Raw genomic sequence first — 17,996 nt, forward strand, 5'->3', positions numbered from 1 at the left:
GGAAACCATGGGGGAGGACGGGGTGGGAGTGGACAAGTCCCACAGACACAGACACACGCCCCCAAGGCTCAGACACGGGCGTATATGTGGGTCTCAGCCACGCCTAACACACACAAACACACCTATCACACACAGGAGATACAGAGGTACAGAGGCACAGAGAGAACACCCAACCACCCGGACCCACTCAGAGGCTGGCATGCACGTTTATGCGGGAGCAGCCATGATGCCCCAGCTGGGAGGGAATGTGGCCGAGAGGTCGCCACGGTTCCCGGAGCAGGCCTTGTTAGCCTGCCTTAGCCGAGCTGTGTAATGAGGCCTCGGTGACAGGAGGCGCCTGGGGCTGCACACTCTGAGGCCTGTGCGCCCCCCGCTGGGCTGCTGCAAGCTTCCTCCCTGTCCGCGGGGTGGGTGGTGCGGACCGCGGGCGGCCCCTGCGGGCAAGGCCGACCCCAACCCGAGCCGTTGGGGGAGGGGTGCAATGGGAGGGGCATTGGTAGCTGCACAGGGAGAATCCCGATCTCCAGCTCAGCTTCCCAGCAGAGAAGAGAGGGTACTGAGTACCCAACAACTCCCCAGTGCTGCCCAATCTTCCCACTCCGAAGGGTACTCTAATTTTGTGTGTGATTGTTAAACATTCTTACCGACCGTGGAGTGGGAGAGGGGTGAGGTGGGAGTTGTGTCCTGGGCCCTCGAACCCCTGGCCCTACCTCCGATCTGTTTTCAATTCAGTCGGCTCCCCGGCCCAGACTTATGACCTTTGCGGCGGGTAGCAGCGTCATCCATCACCTAGGCGGGTGCCTGCGGGAGCTGGGGGCGCTGAGGGCTCCAAGAGGGTCTTGCCTTGTCGCCCTCTCTCGGGATCTGCTCTCGGGTCTGTGGGGCACGGCTCAACTGGCGGCAGAGTATTGAGGGAAGGTGTGACCCTGGGACTCAGTCTCCCTGGGCCTCGTGTCCCCACCTCTGGCACCCCAGCACCCCTCCCTCCAGCTCTTCGCCAGCCCATCTCTGCGCTCCTCCCGCCCCTCTTCTCTCGGGCCCTTTGCTTAATTTCCTATTAACTGCTGATAAATCCAATTAAAGCACCGCTCTAATTAGGGACAGCTGCCGGCTCGGTGAGGCGAGGGAGGGGGGCGCCCCCCGAGTGTAGGGGGAGAACAGCCGCTCTCCCTGCTCCTCCACACCCCCACACCAGCATCACCGCCCAATGAGCCAGTAAATTGGTTTTGCTTCAGCGTCGTGGGGGGCCCTGCTCAAAGATCTTGGGGGGCTGGGGTGTTGAGTCCCTCAGACTGCTTGATGAAAAGGCCCTAACCCTGCTATCCGTCCCTGCACACACTCGTGGTGGGCGGGTCCCCAGGAGGGATGTGTGTGTGTGTGTGTGTGTGTGCACCTGTGATCTGCTCCTATTCCACACCAATTGTGAAGGGAGGTTGGGGGGGGGCTGCCGTTATGACCCAGCCACTGGCCCCTGCCCGAGGCGTCTGGGACAGTCAAGGGCAAAGGGAACCAGGAAAGTGGACCCGGTTCTGCAGCGAGCCTTCCTGTGCACTTCCCCACCCCCATCGCACCTCAGCCTTCTGGAAGGAGGGGGTGCCCTCGTCCCAGGCCCGGCTCTTCCCCAGTCCAGCTGAGCCTCTGCCCTATCCCCCCCACCAGCCCCGCCAGCAGCAGATGGTGCCCGGGCTCCCGCTGCCAACCTTGCTAGGCGGTGCCAACCTCAGTCGTGGCAGACAACGGGCAGACAAGAAGAGAAGCGCCTGGCTGGCCAAGCCGACCCTCCCCCACCCACCATCAAGCTCAAGACCCTCCGCCTGCCCCACTCCAGCGACCACCCCAGGCTGCCTCTCACTGGTCCGCTCCCAGGTCCCCAAACTCCACGTCTCCTTCTGCTCCTTTCCCCACACCTTCCCGCTCCTCGCCACCTGCCGCCCTGACCGGGGCCGGCACATTTGCATATTTGCATATGCAAATAATAATATTTGCATACAGCGCGCCGCAGGGGGGGTCTCCGCGAGAGCCGGTTAGCTGTCGGCCCCGCGTCCTCTCCTCGGTACCTGTCGGAAAGGGCTGGGGCAGGGGCCGCGCGGGAGGGGTTAGGCCCCCCGGCCTCGCTAGCTTGGTTCCCGGAGGACTTGAGGAAGTGTTGCCATAGAGACGGCACGCTCCCCACCCCCTCCCAGGCCTAGGGTCTCCGGCTCGGTGTCTCTGGTTCTCTCCCCTTACCCACCCTTACCCCCTCCCCATCCCTCGCTCTCCAACCGAGATCTTGCATCGCCCCCTGGCGGCCTAGCTGGGCGCTGAGCCAGGTTCCGAAATGCAAGGGGAGCTGCCGGCGGCTAAATGACCAAGACCCTAGGGGCCTACGGTGTTGGGCGGTCGGCGCCGGCCGCAAGGACGCAGGGGCGCAGGGGCGCAGGGGCGCAGGGGCGGCGACTCCGGCTCGGCTCGCCTGCTCACAGGCCACAGAGGTTTCTCTTGGCGGACGCAGTTGTCTTCCCTCCCTCCCGCAGGCTCAGCCAAGATCTCGGTTGCCGGATGGTAGTGGAGCGGGAAAGCTGGGGAGGATCCTCCAGCCCTCCGCAGTTAAAGAAGAAACTTTTCTAACTTTTGTCAAAACTTTAATAAATCCGCAACATTCGACAGTTCCACTCCCCCCTCCGGCCCCTCCTAGTGGCGATGCGTTCTTGGTCCGGCTCTCGCCGGCTGGGCTTGAGGGCACCAGGTATTGGAACCCTCGGCCGGGGAAGGGAGCAGGAACCAGTCCCTTCGCAGAAGCCCCCCGCCCCCGCCCCCGCCCTGGCGGACCTCCCCCCACCTCCCCCACCCAGCAGTCCAGTTGCTTTTGCCCCTTTTCTCCCCAGCCTCCACCGGGCCAGCCCAGAGTGGAGCACGGGGGTCTCCTGCCTGCAGGCGCCCGCAAGCCTAGATCTCCTCCAGGAAGTCGGTGGGGAACAGCCCCACCTTGCGGCCGGTGTAGACCTTGACGTAGCCGCCGGTTTCGTCTCCTTTCTGCACCACGATCTACAAGATTAAAGGATCAGGGAGCAGAATGAAGGGCAGAGCAGGGGAGCCTGGGGCAACAGAGGCTCCTGCTACTCCTCCGTGGGCTCGGATGGCCAAGGAGCCCATTGGCGGAGGAGCATCCGGGCCCGGGACTGGATGGGGCTCCAGGGCTACCTGGTCCTTCTTGAGGGTGATCTGCCCTATCTCACGGTTCCCCACGAAGGATCTGGTTACGCGGTGCACACGCTCTCCAGCCCGGACCCGAATGATGAAGTTTGGAGGGAAAAACCCGACTTTCTCGCCGATTTTCCCCTAGGGAAGACAGGGACAATCAACCCCTCCGTCTCAGATTCTAGAGGCAACCCGTGTCCCACCCTCATCCCTCACTTCCCTTACCCGCCACCACTCTTCGTTGGAGTCATCAATGACTGTGATCTTCTCTCCTGGCCTGGGAGAGGAAGGCGGGGCTGTGAGATTTAGGACCCTCACTCAGTAGCAGGTTCCTGGCTGGGCCCCAGGTCCAACCCCAGGAGGCTCCAGGCTCCGAGTCCCCGCCCCCCACTTCCACAGGAAGCCTAGCGTGCCCCTCCTGTCTCCCACTCCCCACCAACCCCAGGCCGCTCACGGGAAATCCAGGTCGTCCTTCTCCAGGGCTTTGAACCGATAGAGAGCCACGAAATAATGAGACTGCTGGAAGCCAGGCTGCTTGTGCTGGGAGTGAGAGGGGATGGGGAGTGTCAGCGCTCCTGTACCCCCCATGGAGGGGTAGAAGCCCAAGGCGGGGACACTCCAGACACACCGCATTGCAACCCTCTTCCAGGTCCCTGAACTAAGAGGAGTTGATTGATGGCTTTGGGCGTGTGCCGTGGTGAGGGAAAGGGCAGGCTGAGGGTGATGGGAACCAAGGGGTCAGCTGAGCCGCCACTGAGCTGTGAGCGCTGTGGGACCTGGGCTGGGGAGAGGCCTGGGACCCTCGCCAGGAGGAAGGAGTCTCACTTTGTCATCAGGCGTCTTCTTCTCAGCCTTCTTATCCCCTTCAGGGTTTCCTGGGGGTGGGAAACACCTCAGACTGTGTCTGGCCCTGGAGGGCAGCCCTCTCTCTTATCTCCACCCCTGGGCCGCAGCTGAGACCTCCGGGACACTCACCATCCTGGGGTTTGCCTTCCTCTGGTCTGGCGGACTCTGGCTCCTCCTCCATCATGGCTGCTAGAGACTGGAGGGGGCACCAGAGTTAGGGGGAGGTCGTCTTGGGAACCAGAGCCTGCGCTGGCTCTCTAGGAAGGCCTGAGCACTTCCAAATGATAGGATCTCAGGGCCGCAGCCTTGGGAGAAACAGCCAGGCCAGCCGCTGACTTCGTAGGCTTCCTGGTGGGCGGAATGCCCACGCTGAGCTGTGCTTGGATGCAGTTAATGGCAGGGAGCTCACTACCTTACAGAGTAACCACGAGCAATTTCAAGGCAGTTCCCTGTAGTAAGCCTCAATCAGTCTTCCTGCAATTTTTAGTTGGATTGGTCCTGTACTGCCTGTGGAGCAAACACGGCCCCTCTCAGTGTCTGCGGACAGCCGATAAGTCCTTCTGGGCTTTTCTTCTCTAATCACTCTCAGTCCCTTCAAGTAACTCCTGGGATCCAGATTCCAGGTCCTTCACCTACTGTCTGTGCTGACAAATACACCGGATGGAAGAGAAACACGAGCGGCCCCTCCGAGAGCAGACGCCAGAGTGTCCTGGCGCCTGAGGGACCCTAGCTCTCATCAAAGAAATCCCCACACGTGCCCAGCTCCCTGCAACCAGTCTGCAGCCACAGCTCTGGTTCAGATTTTACACAGTTGGTTTTTTTTTTTTTTTTTTTAATCTAAGGGCAGATATGTACATTTTTCCTTATGAAATTTTTTTTTTTAAAGTCTTTATTTTTTTTTATTTTTTTTTTTTTATTTTTGACAGGCAGAGTGGACAGTGAGAGAGAGAGACAGAGAGAGAAAGGTCTTCCTTTGCCGCTGGTTCACCCTCCAATGGCCGCCGCTGCAGCCGGCGCACCGCGCTGATCCTGGCAGGAGCCAGGAGCCAGGTGCTTTTCCTAGTCTCCCATGGGGTGCAGGGCCCAAGCACCTGGGCCATCCTCCACTGCACTCCCTGGCCATAGCAGAGAGCTGGCCTGGAAGAGGGGCAACCGGGACAGAATCCGGCGCCCCAACCGGGACTAGAACCCGGTGTGCCGGCGCCGCAAGGTGGAGGATTAGCCTATTGAGCCACGGCGCCGGCTCTCCTTATGAAATTTCAAGTGATTAGTTCTGGCCCTTTCTTTTAGTCTGTGTGTTAAAGTGTATCACTCAGCACATAGGTTTCCTTCCTCGCTGCCCCACAAACTGAGTGAACATACCACTGACATTTTCATTTGCATCAGTGAGAACGTCCACAGGCAAGGGCCACGGACCACATCATGTCGTGAGGAACAGGAGAACCAGCACCCGGATCCTGGCCATGGCCACAGAAATCCGTCTAAGTGGAACCACCGTCCACCTTAGTCTAACCTGGTATCCAGGAAGATACAAGTGTGCCTCTCCATGCATAGTTTTTCATAATATGCATTTCCATGAACTTTCTGAAGGCCCTCCGTCAAAGGACACTCACATAAACTCCTTGCTGAATGAAGTGTGAGTGGGTGGTGTTACTAACCTACTAACCCTAATAGAAAAAGGACTGAGGTCACTCTTGGCCTGTGGCTTTGTGCCTCAGTTTCATCATCTGGAAGATGAATGAGTCGGACCAGATGACCCTCAGGGACCCCTGCATGGCTCTAGAACACTCTGATCGCATGGCATGACCCATTCTCTCCCTCAAACCCGAAAGCACAGCTCTTGCCTCTGTCACCCAGTTCCGCCAGCGGCCTGGGATCTAGCCTTCGGGTGGTTAGTCTGACAGTTTCAGAAGGGAGTTGAGCCAACATTCTATGGCAGGAGTTCTCAACCTGGTGAGTCGCAGCAGGTCCAGAAAACTTAAAAGTGCATGCAAAAACTTGTCTGTTGGGCTCTGTGCAATCTTAAGAAGATCCCCAGCTTTGGTCAGCTTCCCAAAACAGCGCTCACATTTTTCTTGTCGGCTTGTCCCTTCTTCCGTTCCTTGTTTGCCATGATCACCCCTGTGCGCAGGGTTTCAAACACTGGGTCATTTCGATTGGCGGCAGCTGGTGGAATTGGAGGAGAAAGACGACACTACTGGGGAGGAAGAGGTTTGGAGGGAAGAGACACCTCTTGTGGAGGAAAGAGGTGGGCACGAATAGACACCCTTGGGGAAGGCCGTATTTGAGGGGAGGGTCAGGGAGTGGTCATCTGGGTGATAATGAGGTCACCCATCTATGGAGGTTGCTACAAATAGCACTGGAAGTGGCCCGAGATGGAAAGAGATCTGCCAGGCTCCTTCCAGGCAGAGCATTACGTGACGCTGGAGGAAAACATGGCAGCAAGTTTCTCTGGAGCTGGGGCATGCGTGGAGTCACCGTTCTCCTAAGGAGAGTGCTCCCTTAACTGATGGCTTCTCCCTGCCGAGTGGCACGTGTAAGCTGCAGTGCTGTGACCAGCAGATTCTTCATTTTCACCCATGCTCCTCGCAAAGTTCAGCCTCTTCTCCAAATAAATGCTGAGAGAATTGTCAAGGAATACACTTCTAAGGATTGCCAAATCATGCACCTGCCCAGGCTGCCCACAGCTCCAGATCTGGCTGAGTCTGGGATAACTCTGTGAGAAGTGTGAGGACAGTCTAGAATCTTTGCTCTTGCTCAGAAACAGTTTTGCATCTGAACAGCACAGGTTTTGAAACTCGCAGATGCAATTTTCAGTCTTGGCTCTATCTCCTGTTAGCTGGAGATAGCTCTAGCCAATTTTTTTTCTTTAAAAAAGATTTATTTATTTATTTGAGAGGCAGAGTTACAGACACAAAGAGGGAGAGACAGAGCTTCCATCTGCTAGTTCACTCTCCAAATGGCCACAATCTGAAGCCAGGAGCTTCCTCCAGGTCTCCCACTTGGGTGCAGGGGCCAAGAACTTGGCCCATCTTCCATTGTATTCCTAGGCCATTAGCAGGGAGCTGGAGTGGAAGTGGAGCAGCTGGGACTTGAACCGGTGCCCATATGGGATGCTGGCACTGTAGGCAAAGGCTTAACCCACTGAGCCACAGTGCTGGCCCCCTCCAGGCAAATCTTATTTTTCTCAAGATTGCCTCAAACAGGGCAATATTAACGCTGCAACCGAGATGGCTATAAAAGTACTTATTACTTTTGTAATAGTCCTTATGAGGGTACTACAAACATTTATGAAAAGGTAGAATTAAAAGGTTTAGGAAGCGGATGGTTAGCCTCGCAGTTGTGATGCCTGCATCCCACATCGGAGTGCCTGGGTTTGAGAACCACCTCCAGCTCCTGACTCGGCTTCCTGCTAATGCAGAGCCTGGGAGGCAGCAGTGACGGCTCAAGCATCTCCACATGGGAGACCTGAACTGAGTTACTAGCTCTGGACTCGGCTCACCCTAGTCATTGTGGGTATTTGGGAGAGTGAACCAACGGATGGGAGCTCTCTGTCTCTCTCTGCCTAAAAAAAAAAAAAAAAAAAAAAAAATCAATTAAAAAATTATTTTGGTGCAAAAAATATTCAAAATCCACAGTTTTTTTCTGACAAGCATTTTCCACAAACTTTTTGAAGACCCTTTGTATTAGGATGAGGGAGAGTCATGGGAAATAGAATGTTCCTGTTTCACACTGTGGCTTCCAAAGCTAGAGGTGGTATGCAACCATCTCTGAGGTTTGCCCCATTCCCTCAGGTCCCACATGGGGCACTTACAGAGATCTTTGACACAAGCGTACTGCTGGTTGCTGTAGAGTGGGGAGCTATAGGCCCGGCGGAAACCAGGGGGCTGTAGGATGGGATGGGAGGAAGTATTAGAGGCAGTAGTGCAGGGTCCAGAACCCATGTCTCCCATGAGTGCTCGCCCCTTCTCAGAGCAAGAGAAGGGCTAAGAAGAAGCAGGGAGAAGAAAGGGATGACTTGAGGGGGAGCAGCAAGGGCACAGCTAGCGAGTCCCCCACTTTTCCTTTCTTGCTCCCCAGAGCCTACTCACGATCTTGCCGAAGCATCTCTGCATCTCCACGTAGGGCTGACAATGTTCATGGATGTTGGTTTTGCAGTTCTTACAGCGAAGCCCAAATTTGTTGTTGACTTGGGGGAGGAGAGAACATCTGTGTAAGACCCCGGCTTGCCCTTCTTTGCACCAGAGTTTCCTCTCCCTTTTTGGTTTGGGACTCTATACTCTGAATCTCTTAACAGCCATCTCCCAAGTCAAATCTTGCCACCGGCCACCTGCTACCAATATCACTCTCCTAAACCCTCTCCCGCACTCCCTGCCTCCACCCTCACTTTCTCTGCTTCCCTTCATGACTCACGCACAATCATCCGGGCACAGACATCACAAAACTTTGGCTTCTTGAAGAAATGATCTTTGAATTTGTGGGGCTTATCGTTGACAAGCTTAGGAGGCTCTGGGGGTGGCTCCTCCTCCTCCTCCTCTTCTTCCTCCTCTTCCTCATAGATGTAGTAGATGGGCCCACCCCCAGCTCCCACCGCCTCCCCATTGGCCTGGGGTTCTGGGGGAAGCTCCATCTCCTTTGTCTCTGTAGACCCCTTCCTGAACAACTGCTTCAGCCGTTGCAGCTGAGGGAGGGAGTGAAGGAAACCCAATGTTAACAGGATTGTCCTGGCCTCCTGGAGTAGCTAAGGCTACAGCTAGCCACATTGTTCTTGTTTGGGGCAAGGAATGCAGCCGGGGGTGGGGTGGGTGGGGTCAGGGGAGCCACAGGTGCTGGCTAGTCATCTAACAACACGCAGAGACCAATCAAGCACTTTCCTTCTGGCCGGCAATGGCTTCCCAGCTCCCCCCACACAGCGGTCAATGGCCCAGACTCACCCCACTTTGCCCAGCCTCTGCTGGGGAGGGCTTGGGGGACTCCGGTACCTCCTTTTCTGTCATCCTGCAAGAGGTTGGACTCCATAGGAAATCTAATCCCTGACTACCTTTCTTCTTGTCTTTTCATTCTTGTCTCATGGGGGGTAGGGTGGTCTTTGAAAGGGAGGCTTCAGGAAAAATCTCGCAGAGACCCTATGGTAGGGCTATGAGCAGCAAGATTCCATGGAGGTCCAGAAGAAACTCGGCAGACGTCAGAACCTCCCAGCCAGTGCTATCCTCCCATCCATCCTTCCACTCTGACAGGCAGCCTGCTCAGTCCAGTAGGCTGTGCCTCTACACGCCCTCCCTGCAGGTTTGCTGTGCATCCCTGCGAGCCCACAAGGAGGGATGAGCTGGAGACACTGCTTCTCCCCTCTTTCTGGACTCCTGGGGCCCGCTGCCTACTTCTGTCCCAGCCTGCCTCAGGCCTGCTATTTTAAGTTTTCAGAGTAATATGAGCCTTTCCTTCCCTACTACTCTGTTCCCTCAACCCCACCCCCACCTCCAATCCCAACTCATCCTGGAGTAGAATAATGCCACTCCTAAAAACCCCACTACTTACAGATGAGAGGACACAGAAGCTGAATAGACTACGACTGGGGAAGTTGGGGAGAACAATCCTGGAGCAGGAAAGGGGAGCAAGAGGCAACTTACGTTTGGGGTTCCCTAAAGTCAGGCTGTGGAGGGCAGAGGGAGCCCCTGGGGCCTTGACGGTGGTGCTGGGGGAGGACTGGTTCCTCTTCCTTGGGGGCTAAGCCCCCCCAGTGCCGTCCGTACTCACACCAGCCACTCAGACGGTTATTTGTAGACCTCCTAGCCTCTTGCCTTGGTGTCAGAGCTGAAATGACAGGGCTGGAGGGAAGTGGACAGCTGAGCCACACAGCTGACACAGAGAAATCGGACACGGGAGGTCTGGGCAGGGCTGGACCCTAACTCCACCCCTCCCCCAGCTGCTGTTCCCTGATTCTTCATGTAGCAGGAGCTGAACAGGCCCAGTGCTGGGAGTTTCTGTTCACGCTGTGTGCCCATTTGAGGGGATGCAGATGACTGCAAGTGAGGGAAGATGAATTAGACCCCCAACCCCTCTCCCCAAGGCCCAATCACCCCCAACTCTACCCTCCCCGGAGCTCCTCTAGGAGCCAGGCTTCTCTTCTCTGCAGTTGTCTCCTGGTGGCTCCAAGTCCCTGCGCCCTCCAGCCCCCAGCTTCAGACCTTCAGGCTAGGATGGGCCACTTGACTGTCCTGTCAGCCACCCCACAAGGCTGCCTGACACCGGGCAGCTGCAGGGGCACCTTGCTATCCTGGAATGAGGCGAGGAATACACAGTACTGCTCTACTCCCCCCATTCCACTAAGATCCTGTCCTGAGGGTAAAGGGAATTGTAAGGGTTACTAAAGGACAGGCCGAGACTTCCACCTGAGGGGCTCCAGGGAAGGAGGGGCCAGTAACAAGGAAGAAATACTTGACGCCAGAGACTGTGGCTGCCTTCTGCAGGGAGTTTTTGTCATTTTTAAGTCCATTCTTCCTCAGGAGGGAGCTGTAGACTCTTTTGAAGGGAGGACGGCCAAGTCTCTAAACCACTACGGTTCCCCGGTCCCGTCGCCCACCTCTGATGCCCCAGCACGTGAAGTGAGAGGGCAGAGGCCTGGCTGGCATTCTCATCTCAGGGGGATACAGCCTTCGCCTTCTCTTTGGGCCAGGGCATAATTGAAGGAAGAGATACTCTGAACTACGAAAGAGGGGTTATCATATGCTGCTTTATTTCTTGTTATCTGTAAGAAATAAAGGACTGCGTCGCAGGTGGGGTCAGCCAAGTTCTTGGGGGGAGCCTGGCTAGAGATAGGGCCACCCAGACCCCAGCAATTTTAGGGGTTGCACTTTGCCACATCCACCCACTGCTCTTTATCTCTCCTAGAGGGGTAGGGGAGATTGAAACAGGTGCTGGACCACCCTGTACCCACAGGCTAGCTGTGGGAAGTCCCAAGTACTCCTGGCTCCTCTCTTCTTCCACCACAGATGGCAGGGAACACACATCTGGACACTTCAAGTTCAGCTGGCGTAGCTTTTACTGTTAAAAGCAGCCTCTTCTGTTCCTGCCAGGTAGAACCCAATCCTCTGGCTTTAGGATTCAAGAAAGGTCCAAGTCCTCCACCTCTGAAGGGCTTCTGGAACCTTTGACAGACGGGTACGAGGCCAGTATCTCAACTTGGCTGTGAACATCACTCACCTTCGCCAGTTCAGCCACAGGGCCAACATGAGTCCTGGAATTCAGGGCTAGAAGGACCCTCAGAGGCCACTTTGTCATTGAGCTCTTATTTTACTGATAGGGACACAGAGGTCCAGAGTTGAGGAGGGAGGTGCTGCTCAGTGAATCACAGACCTAGAGACCCAGCCCCCATCAGAACTGTGAGCAGGGAGGAGGATGGCTCCGAGGGAAGAGTGCAGGGAAGTCAAGTGTCAATGCTAGGGGAAGCCACCCACAACAAATTCCTCCAGCAGTGAGGGGCGCTACTCACCCAGGGCCTCCAACCCCACCCACCCCAGGGAGGCAACAGAGAAACAGTGACTGATGTCCAGTGACAGATTTTTTTTTTTAATATTTAAAAACAAAGCCAACCTCCCCTCGAATAATCCCCCCCAAACAAAAACCAGATTAAATAAAATTTACAGTGAATATACCCAGCAAACATCTGTATGTGCAATTAAATACTGCATCTGTCACTGTGGCACAAACCTCAAACAAACAAGATACAAGTGTTCTAGGGGGCGGGGGAGTCCCAAGTTTTAACTCTGCGGGGCTTGGGGATACAAGATGGGAGAAGTTAGAGAACAGGGAAATCAATTTTGTCTGTCTTAATTCTGTTCATATAAATATATTCATAAAGACTCAAAAAGGAAAGGGAGGCTTGTGATGGTAAGGAAACAGGAGAATAGGGAAATGTGGGACCCTCCCAATTCTACCTGACCAAAAAATACGAAGAAGTTAATTTCATGGTGGGAGAAGAGGTAAAAAATGATAGAAGAGTATGGGAAGGAGAGGAGCAGAAGGGCCCACCAGGCAACGAGGAGACCGCGGCGGGGGCGGAAGGAGTTCACGCCGGCACACCTGTTCCCAGCGCTGCCCCCGCCGGCTGCGGCTGCAGCCTCTGTGCGCGTGTGTCAGGATTCCTCTGCCCCTCCACCCTGCCCCACCCCTACTGTGCCGGTTCCTTGCCCTTGGTGTCCATTCATTGGGAGCTGGCTCGCTCCAGGATCCTCAGGTCATAGTTCTTTTTGGCCACTCGTAGTTTGAAGCGACTGACGGAGTTATTCAGGCGAAGGGAGGCGTTCTGGGCAGCCAGGGGGCTGGGGAACACGGCCACGATGGTGTACAGAGCGGCAAGGTCCGAGTGGCGGCCATTCTCGGTGGTCCCACCACTGTCCCCGCTGCCCCCGCCAGGCAGCCCCTGAGCATCCTTGAGCCACTGTATCTTGGCACCAGACATGGCGAGCTGAGTGAATAGTTTGTCTGCTTCGGTGCGAGTGATGCCCTCAGGGAGATCTGTCACCTCCAGGACCCGCCCCAGGACTGGAAGGGGAGAAAAGAGCATACGTGTGAGGTGTAAGGTTGAGGAGGACTGAACAGTAATCAGGCAGAGACACGTCCAGCTGACCAGGTCTACGTAAGACATCCTCTAGAAAGTCTGGCCTTTCTTGCTTAGTCCTATCCTCCCCTCCCTACATCAACCCAACTCCCCACTAGCCAGACTCCGATGCGGGCAATGCAGAGGGAAACAAATGAGCCTTTTGCTTCTCCTAGTCCAAGGAGAAGGGCCTGGAGTCCAAATCCTAGTGTACGGATCCCGGGACCTACGTGGCAGCTTTCTCACAGGGTGTCACTGCTATGAAGGAAATGGCTTTGCTCATGTGCTTCCATCGAGTCAACGGGTCACTGTGAGATGTGCCCCACGTGCCCTCCCGCTCAGAGGCTGGACCACAGGGAGCCTTCCTCCTCGCTCAGGAAGCAGTTTCCCTTCCCTTCCTTGCTCCTGAATTTCAGCAAACTCGGGGTGAACTCCTGAGAGACCCTGTGTGCCTAGCATGGGAGGCTGTAGGAGGAGAGATACTCCTCCATATTCCCCCATCAATTTTCTCCCGAACTGGGGTTAAAGCTACCAATACTGTATGTCCCAGGTTAGGGGCAGGACCACTCCAAGACAACTGTTAGCAAGAGGCTCAGCAGCTCCCGTTATCGAGTTATTCCCAAGTCTTACCACAATCGGTCTTTAAGTATCTGGGATGGCTTGGTAAGAGGGACCAAGGTATTTCACTTCTCCAATGTCTGCCTGCTCCTGAGCACAAAGGGTCCCTCTTCCACTGCCCATGCTAACTACACTGGCTTTCCCCATCATCCTGGGATAGTGATGAGGGCTGATGGGATGGGCACCTTCTTCTGGGATTCAGCATCCTGCTACTCACCAACGTCTGTGGTCCCCAGGTCAGTGGAGGCAGATTTGAGTGCTTGTCTCTTGCCTCGGTTTCCATGCTTCAATCCACTTTGTCCCTTCAACATTCAAAAGTTAATTCTCATTCCAAGCAAACAACATTGACTGCCTTGCGTCCCAAGGTCTGTCCGAGAGACTGCGAAGTAACTTCCCACCCAGAGGGCACCAACCCAACAGCCAGCCAGACTGGCGAGGGGGTGGCCACTGGGAAACAAAGAGCCCCTGCTTCTTGATGCGCTGGGAGTGGGGAGAGAGTCAGGGGTGGGGCAAAGCTTCTACTGCCTTGTCCATTCTGTGTTGTCTCCTTTGTCCACCCAGCTGGTTGAAGTAGTGGCTCAGAGACAGGGGCCTGGGTGAGAAAGGGGGTTCTGGTAGCCTTACCTGGTGCACCGTGTAAGTCGACTGGCCATGGAGCAAGGGAGGGCAGATGGACAGATTGTACTGTAATGGCTGGCCCAAGAGAGAGTAGCGCCCATCACCTAGGGATTAAGAGCAGGCGGTTTTCTGGGAGCTTGAGCCTCCTGCTGTGACCTTATGAGACTTCAGGGAGCTTTGGAGATGGAGAGCAATCATGCAGGATACTCTTATCTTTTCCGTGAGGGGAGTACCCAAGTGACTGACTTCAGAGTTGTCTGTCTTCCTAAACCTGATGGCTTAGCTGTACCTTACAGTTAAATGGAGCTTCTTGGTCCCCTCACCCTTGAAGAAGGGCTCTTTCCATTATAGACAGAAGGCCCTATGGAAATGACCAAGGAAGAAGTCTATAGACCCTTGTGTCTTTTATCTTTTATGCACATCCCCCAATCCCCAGGCTCGGGCTTCAGTTCAAGTTTGATTCAGGAAAATGGCAACACAGTGCACTGGACAAGAACACAGACGGGGAGTCAGCCTGCCTAGGTTAAGATCCTGGCTCTGTCTCCAGAAATGTGATTCTGGGTTTGTTTTTCTCACAATAGTGTCCTGGGGAAGGTGAAATGAGTGCAAGACATGTAAAGTACTAATAGCAACGGCACACTGTGTTACACTGGATTGATAAAGATCACATTTCAGAACACTCTGAAGTTCAACTATATTCTCATCTTATTTTTATATTGTTAATCACAGCCCAAGCAGAAAGCAGCTAAGATTAAATGAGCTGTTCAATATCACAAAGCTAATGTGTAGAGAAACTAGAATTTGAATCCGAGTCTTTGAACTCAAATCTAGTGTTCCTTCTTCTGAAACTATACTCATTTTACAAAGCTCCACATTTCCAGTCCTCACATTCAGTACTGATGTTAGGTTAAACTCCTTGGCCTCCCTGTTCTTTCACATGACTTGGGGATAAGTACTAAGTTTGTAAAGCAGGGCTGGAATAAGGTGAACTATGGGCTGCACTAGACGGGCAGGTGTCTTTGCCCTAAAGCAGGTGTTAAGGAAAAGTTGGTTCCCAGAATTGGATTGGCTGGCCTGGTTCCCTGCCTGTTGCTACCCTCTCCATCTCTACACTTGGGAGTGGGATATGAAGGGTAAATTCCACGGCAGCCAGCCCTAAATGAGCCCCCTACCCTGTGCAGGACCTGCAGACCGGGGGAACTGTGTGAGGACAGGCAGAGGACTGAGCCCTGTGCAGACGCTGCTGAGGCTGGTGACAGGCGAGGGAGCTGGAGACTGGGTGGGAGAGGTGACCGGGCTGCTGCTCAGTTGTGTGCTGGCCTGTGGAAGAGAGAAGCGCAATGCACATGAACGTCAGTATCACCCTCTGCATGTTTCTATGGCTTGGCTTAAACTTCACCTCTCTCAGGAAAGAAGCTACTCTTGCTGAACTCTGTCAAAGTCAGATCACTCCTTCAAACTGCCCACCCAGTGGTTAATTAGTTGGTTTTATTATTACTATTATTATTTTAAGATTTATTTATTTATTTAAGAGGTAGAGTTATAGACAGAGAGAGGGAGAAACAGAGGGAAAGGTCTTCCATCCACTGGTTCACACTGCAATGGCTGGAGCTGAGCTGATCCAAAGCCTACATCCAGGAGCCTCTTCCAGGTATCCCACGTGGGTGCAGAGGCCCAAGCATTTGGGCCATCCTATCCTCCCTTGCTTTCCCAGGCCACAGCAGAGAGCTGGATCAGAAGAGGGGCAGCTGGGACTGGAACTGATGCTCCTATGGGATTCTGGTGCCACAGGCAGAGGCTTAGCCCACTGTGCCACAGTGCTGGTCCCTGGTGTCATTATTTTTTAAAAGATTTATTTATTAGGGGGGAGAGAGAGAGAGAGAGAGACAGACAGACAGACAGACACCTTCCATCTGCTGGTTTATTCCCCAAATGGCCGCCACAGCCAAGCCTGGGCCAGGCCAAAGCCAGGAATCTGTAATTCCACTCATGTCTCCACGTGGGTGGCAGGGACCCAAGCACTTGGGCCATCTTCCATTGCTTTCCCAGTTGCCTTAGCAGTGAGATGGATCAGAAGTGGAGCAGCCAGGACTTGAACCGGCGCTCATCCAGATGCTGGCATCGGAACTGGCAGCTTAACCTGCTGCACCACAATGCCAGCCCCTTATTTCCCACTTTGACATACCATTTTAGGCTTTCTCCAAGTACTTTCAATAGTGTGTTCATCTGCCACCTTAGATATGAAGTTCCTTAAAACAGGATGCTCTCCTCGGTTTCTTTGTTTCTTCCCCCAAAATACTCATGTAAAAGAAGCTGTACATTCAATGACAAAAGCTGTCCCCTGGGAATAATCCAGTCACCTCATTGCCAAGGCAAGGCTGGGTTGTGGGACTCACCTGGGGGCTACTGTCAGGATTGTACAGGTCTCCAGGCTTCTGACCGCGCTGGTCCATGCTATAATATTTACAGTGATTCCACTGGACCATGGATGGGTTCTGAGGGGCCTGGGGTCCATTAGGGACATTCAGCTGCATGACCACCACACCAGGTCCAGAAGGTGACACTCCTGAGTGGCAGGGAGAAAGCAGTTGGTGGTGAATTCAAACTGTATTTTTGGTGTTCCAGTTAGCCTTAGGTGGAAAAACCAGTAAGCAAATCCATCCTCTAGCTTCAGCACAATTCTAACTGTGTCCTGCCAGGAATCCAAGATGGTTGCTGACTTGGCATCTGACTCTCTCTCCCCAAAACTGTAGAAGTTTGAGCGAAAGGGAAAGGAGCCCCCAATGCCAATGCTCTCTTGGCCTTCACCTGGTGAGGGGCAGTCTGATAGGCTTGGCAGAAAACAACTCCACTTGGTCAAAGCTAGGTATTACGAAACATCCAGGTCAGGTTGCACAAATGCCTGGGCAGGGTACAGGTCCCAGTCCGGGGTGTGGGCCAGAGCTCCAGACACGTGCAAGCTTTTCTGGTTGTCCTGGAGAGGATAAATGCACATAGCTTCCCTATGTATCTTACCAGGGAGATACTTCTGGGCTGAAGAGGTAGGAAACATTTTAGCAGAGGGCATGGACACTTGCGTCACTTATGTCAGGTAATGACAGATGACTCAAGATGTTATTAGGGGAGGTAGCAGGAAGTAAAGTAGGTATATTCAGCAAACACTTAATGAACATTTACTACGTACAACAAACAAGCCTGGTCTCTGCCCTCAGAGATAGCACACTCTACTTACTATGGGGTTATCCACTAGAAGTAATTGGTATCTGAGCCTAAAGCTCATTCTGGGGAGAGGCTTGGACTTGATCCTGAGGGTGCAGGGAGTAGGACTTGTGCTTCAGAGAGCTGCTCCAAGAGTTCAGATGTAGGGCAGTTGAAGGGAGGGAGAGACTAGTCACAGAAAGACCATTTAGGATGCTCTGGAAACTCAGTAAGGAAGTTCTGAATGAGGGCAACGCCAGCAGGAACAGAGTGGGCGCGTAGAGCCTCTGAGGGTTACACCAACAGGTTTAGGTGACTGACTGGATACGACCCTGAGATTCTAGCCCCGGCAACTACGGAGGTCTCGTCCAGTCCCAGGGTCGGGCAGTCAGATGGACAGTCCCTGCTGGGAGGGTGGGCGGGAGCTCTGCTTCCCCACAGGGCACTATTCAGCATGAGGGCTTGCTCTTGACCTCCCAGGCTCTTTTGTTGAGGCTGCCTGTGTGTGCAGTAGTGGAGAAATGGGAGCTGGGGTTGCCTGCTGCAGTGCTGCTGTTGTCACGGTGCGACGCTCTGGGGCTGCCACTGCTGCCACCATCACACTTCTCCTGTACCGGGAAATGGTGCAGCCTTGGCCCTGGGCATCAGCCGTGCTGGAAAGTGAGTGTGACTGCTTTCCTGAGGTAGTACCCGTCAAAGGAGAGGAAAAGAAATGGCAGGAGGTCTGAGAGAGCAGCTCAGGAGAGACAGCATCAGTTATATCCTATCCCCTAGAGAGTCCGTGCCCCTACCCTCCAGGGTTTAGTCAGTCACAGAACACACACATTCAGAACAACAGCTTACACTACCCCTTCCCCTCCAAGGGCACAGGGGACTCGTTCAGTATGGCTGCACGGCTGTGCAATGTCATACACTCACCAACTCCCCTGACTGGAGTGGCTCT

At 54.4% G+C, this 17,996-nt stretch overlaps 2 protein-coding genes across 51 annotated transcripts in view; both read right to left on the minus strand.

Moving 5' to 3' along the window:
- Positions 1–2,599: 2,599 nt before the first annotated feature.
- Positions 2,600–9,891, minus strand: STAC3 (SH3 and cysteine rich domain 3). Its single transcript, XM_002720904.5, has 12 exons — positions 9,651–9,891; positions 8,958–9,021; positions 8,437–8,704; positions 8,115–8,212; positions 7,838–7,910; positions 6,092–6,189; positions 4,153–4,219; positions 4,003–4,052; positions 3,632–3,717; positions 3,403–3,454; positions 3,181–3,318; positions 2,600–3,024 (listed from the first exon to the last, which is right to left on the minus strand). Exons 2-12 carry the CDS (start codon positions 9,018–9,020, stop codon positions 2,926–2,928), a joined length of 1,092 nt encoding a protein of 363 aa, XP_002720950.1. The 5' UTR covers position 9,021; positions 9,651–9,891; the 3' UTR covers positions 2,600–2,925.
- Positions 9,892–11,568: 1,677 nt separating this feature from the next.
- The window catches only part of R3HDM2 (R3H domain containing 2), a 173,544-nt gene continuing 167,116 nt past the window's right edge, over positions 11,569–17,996 (minus strand). For all 50 annotated transcript variants that reach the window (XM_070052454.1, XM_070052457.1, XM_070052488.1 and 47 more), the window contains 5 exons: positions 16,252–16,421; positions 15,028–15,175; positions 13,862–13,959; positions 13,455–13,539; positions 11,569–12,564 (listed from right to left, as the gene is read on the minus strand). In XM_070052454.1, the coding sequence (XP_069908555.1) occupies positions 12,224–12,564; positions 13,455–13,539; positions 13,862–13,959; positions 15,028–15,175; positions 16,252–16,421 (842 nt within the window). In that variant the 3' untranslated portion in view covers positions 11,569–12,223. The remainder of the gene's footprint in view (positions 12,565–13,454; positions 13,540–13,861; positions 13,960–15,027; positions 15,176–16,251; positions 16,422–17,996) is intronic.

This window comes from Oryctolagus cuniculus, chromosome 11, assembly GCF_964237555.1.
Source record: "Oryctolagus cuniculus chromosome 11, mOryCun1.1, whole genome shotgun sequence".
NCBI lineage: Eukaryota > Metazoa > Chordata > Mammalia > Lagomorpha > Leporidae > Oryctolagus > Oryctolagus cuniculus.

What these genes read in the sequence shown, in the direction of transcription:
- STAC3 (XM_002720904.5), bottom strand. Translation starts at nt 9,020, where the DNA reads ATGACAGAAAAGGAGGTACCGGAGTCCCCCAAGCCCTCCCCAGCAGAG. An exon ending in AGAGATGCTTCGGCAAGATC is followed by an intron (nt 7,911 to 8,114) that starts GTGAGTAGGCTC and finishes CCCATCCTACAG; the next exon opens with CCCCCTGGTTTCCGCCGGGC. An exon ending in TCACCCTCAAGAAGGACCAG is followed by an intron (nt 3,025 to 3,180) that starts GTAGCCCTGGAG and finishes TTAATCTTGTAG; the next exon opens with ATCGTGGTGCAGAAAGGAGA.